This window comes from Triticum dicoccoides, chromosome 4A, assembly GCF_002162155.2.
Source record: "Triticum dicoccoides isolate Atlit2015 ecotype Zavitan chromosome 4A, WEW_v2.0, whole genome shotgun sequence".
In the NCBI taxonomy this organism is placed as follows: domain Eukaryota; kingdom Viridiplantae; phylum Streptophyta; class Magnoliopsida; order Poales; family Poaceae; genus Triticum; species Triticum dicoccoides.
In genome coordinates, this window is record NC_041386.1 from 616,716,393 (window position 1) to 616,719,340 (window position 2,948).

Consider the following 2,948-nt stretch of genomic DNA (forward strand, 5'->3'; position numbering starts at 1 on the left):
ATTAAGGGAGATTTCACCATCGGCGGACAGCATGAGGGAGGACTTCCATGCTCCAGCACCGCAGCCTCTGCATCCAAGTTCTAAACACAATGCACACACGATGAAGCACGTGACCTATGAGGCCGACTTTGTCACCATCTTCCAGCACTGCCTCTATGTATATATATTAAGATAGAAAGGCAGCTTCGTGTCTCGCGCATTTGTTGATTTTGTGTGTTTGTCGGTGTGTGGGGGTGGGGGGGCATGTTAGACATTTAGATGTTCAGCGCTCTTTGGTTCAAAGAAATTTTGGAGGATTCGATTCATGAGAATATCAATTATATCATCTCTCCCTCACTTCAGTTATGCGATCTCTCGTAAACTGCAGTTATTTGATTTTTGTTTTCCAAGAACTAGGGGTTATTTATCTCTGTTCAAAGTTAGGCTCTATAAAATTTACTATAGAACACTGTGAGATTGTGAAGTATGGCAATATGCCATGTTTATGTAGTGTGGTCATTATGTTGCAGTTGTGCTAAATGTAGTAATTGCTAATTGCTTTGCGTTTGCTATCAAGTGATTTGGCAAAGTCTGTCCGTAGTCTTCATTCCTCATTTGTAACATTTATTAGTAATTCACATTTTCCCTGTTTCTGCAGTGCCTACGATCACATTGTGCTGGTACACTATATGAGTATAGCTGAGGTATGTCACATATCTTTAGAAGCAAGTGTAGATTGGCATCGTATAGATACTCTAAAAGTTTCTGGTGTCATTTTTGCAAAATAATTTGCCTTTCTAATAAATACAGAGAAATGATGACTTGCTTGGTGATGTATCCACACATAAAAAGAAATGCTAATCGTTATAATCAGTTCATGAAGCAATTGAACTGGTCATCATGTGCCAAAATCTGGAGAGTAATGGACCAAGCATTATTTCAGTAGACATAGTTTTGCATATTTCAAGAACTTTTATGGCATGAGCCCATGCCAATATATCATGAGCACATCATTCTAGGCAGTGGTTTAGATAAGATCCTCTCACAACTTAACGAATTCAGTCACGAATTTGTAAACAACTGACTATTGAGCATAAATCTGGAAGAATAATGTAGATGAATTATGTATAAACTGTTGAAATATATTGCCCGCCTCCCTCCATCAGTTCAGACTTTTGGATGAGTTGGCTGGAGCATGAATTCAATATGGTATCAGAGCCAAGAGGTCTTGAGTTCAAGACCCTGCCAACGCAGTATTAAATAAAACGATTCTGCGGCCTACATCGATCCCACGTCTAAGGACTAAAATAGCCTAGACGTGAGGGGAAGTGTTGAAATATATTGTCCGCCTCCCTCCATCAATTTGGACTTTTGGATGAGTTGGCTGGAGTATGAATTCAATATAAACACAACACATATGTAGGAAGCTAATTTCCTTGGATCCACTCCTGTTTTATTCAAATACATTCAGAGTCTGAAAATTTTCTTTCATTTATTTTCCAGGGCAATTCTAATTTGAGTTGTGTAACTGAAGTAAGTTCCAGCTTGCAAACTTGCGGTGTTACTGAGACCGGGCAGAGCTATTCTAATTTGAGTAGTGTAACTGAAGTAAGTTCCAGATCTGCAAGCAAAGAGTCCAACTACAATGTAGGTATGCTGGATTACAATATAGGTATACCAGACTGCAATATAGTTATGCCGGAGGCTCAAGAGCGTGGCCAGAGTAGTGTAGAACATACCAATGAAGCTCGGCCGAAAGATGACAGAGGTTTGACGGAAGCTTTGGAGGCTATTGCTAATCACTTATTAGGGGATGACGATAATGGCCACATTTACAACTCTGACCAAAGTCAAGAATGAGAAAGACTCTGGGTATATAATGTTCAAGATGGGTCACCCTTGCGTTAGTCAGTAGATGATCCGGCAAACAAGGTTCCTTACGCTGGAAAAACTGGACCTGGGGCCGGTGCGCCATGTTAGCAATTAATCCAGTTGTCGTTTTAGTTTGTTTTTTTATTTTCTGAAACATAGTTCAGACACGTTGGTTGTGTCATAGCAGTAGTAATAAGCCTGATAGGCCTGATCCGTTTGTTTCGTTCCTTTCTGTTGTAATCTGGACACGATCAACTCCGCGGGATGGCACGGATTTAGTGGATCGTGGACAGCGTAGGATTCGGTCACGCTCGCTACGTCGAGGTGAACCTGGAATAAGAGGAAAGCGCAGAAAAGACGCAAGCTTTAGGCGTCGCAAAATACTCCTCTCCCCTGTGTGTTCTCGTGTTCGTCAGGGAGAGTTTCAGATACGAGCGACAAATCAGAGTTTCCACTTGCAATCCATTGTGATCGTGTGCGTTCCAGGGCTGGGATCTAACATTTGGTACCAGAGCCTTAAGGTTCGGGAGGCGATTTGGTGGCGGAGCAGTTGGTGGCGTTGCAGCAGCGGGTCGGAGTGCTATGCCGAAGATCAGCGAGAAGCAGTCCACGTCGAAGAAGGCGGACGATCCTTACGCAGATACGAGCGATGGTGCGCTCGTCGTCAGGGCTCCGTCGCGCGGTGGGGTGCCGGTGCACTATCCGCAGCTCACCGAGACCAACTACGGCGTGTGGGCTGTCAAGATGCGCATCATTATGCGCACCCTCAGCTGCTGGTCAGCGGTCGACGGGAAATCGGACTTCAACCAGGCCAGGGACGAGGACGCGTTCGCCGCGCTCTCGCAGTCTCTCCCTGACGCCATGGTCATGGCCATCGCAGAGTATGAGACCGCGGCGGAGGCGTGGGATGCCATCTGACAGATGCGTGTCGGCGAGGATCGCGTCAAGAAGGCACGAGTCAAGCAGCTCAAGCGCCAATTGGATCGGATGCAGATGGACGACGGCGAGACCATCGCCGCGTTCGGTCAGAAGCTCACCACTCTCGTCGCCGAGATACGCTCGCTAGGTGAGAAAATCGGTGATGAACCTGTCATTGA

At 45.3% G+C, this 2,948-nt stretch overlaps 1 protein-coding gene across 1 annotated transcript in view; it reads left to right on the forward strand.

The window, feature by feature from the left end:
- The window catches only part of LOC119287380 (disease resistance protein RGA5-like), an 11,251-nt gene extending 9,019 nt beyond the window's left edge, over window positions 1-2,232 (forward strand). The window contains exons 8-9 of the mRNA XM_037566917.1: window positions 638-683; window positions 1,483-2,232. Of these exons, the coding sequence (XP_037422814.1) occupies window positions 638-683; window positions 1,483-1,839 (403 nt within the window). The 3' untranslated portion in view covers window positions 1,840-2,232. The remainder of the gene's footprint in view (window positions 1-637; window positions 684-1,482) is intronic.
- Window positions 2,233-2,948: the final 716 nt, after the last annotated feature.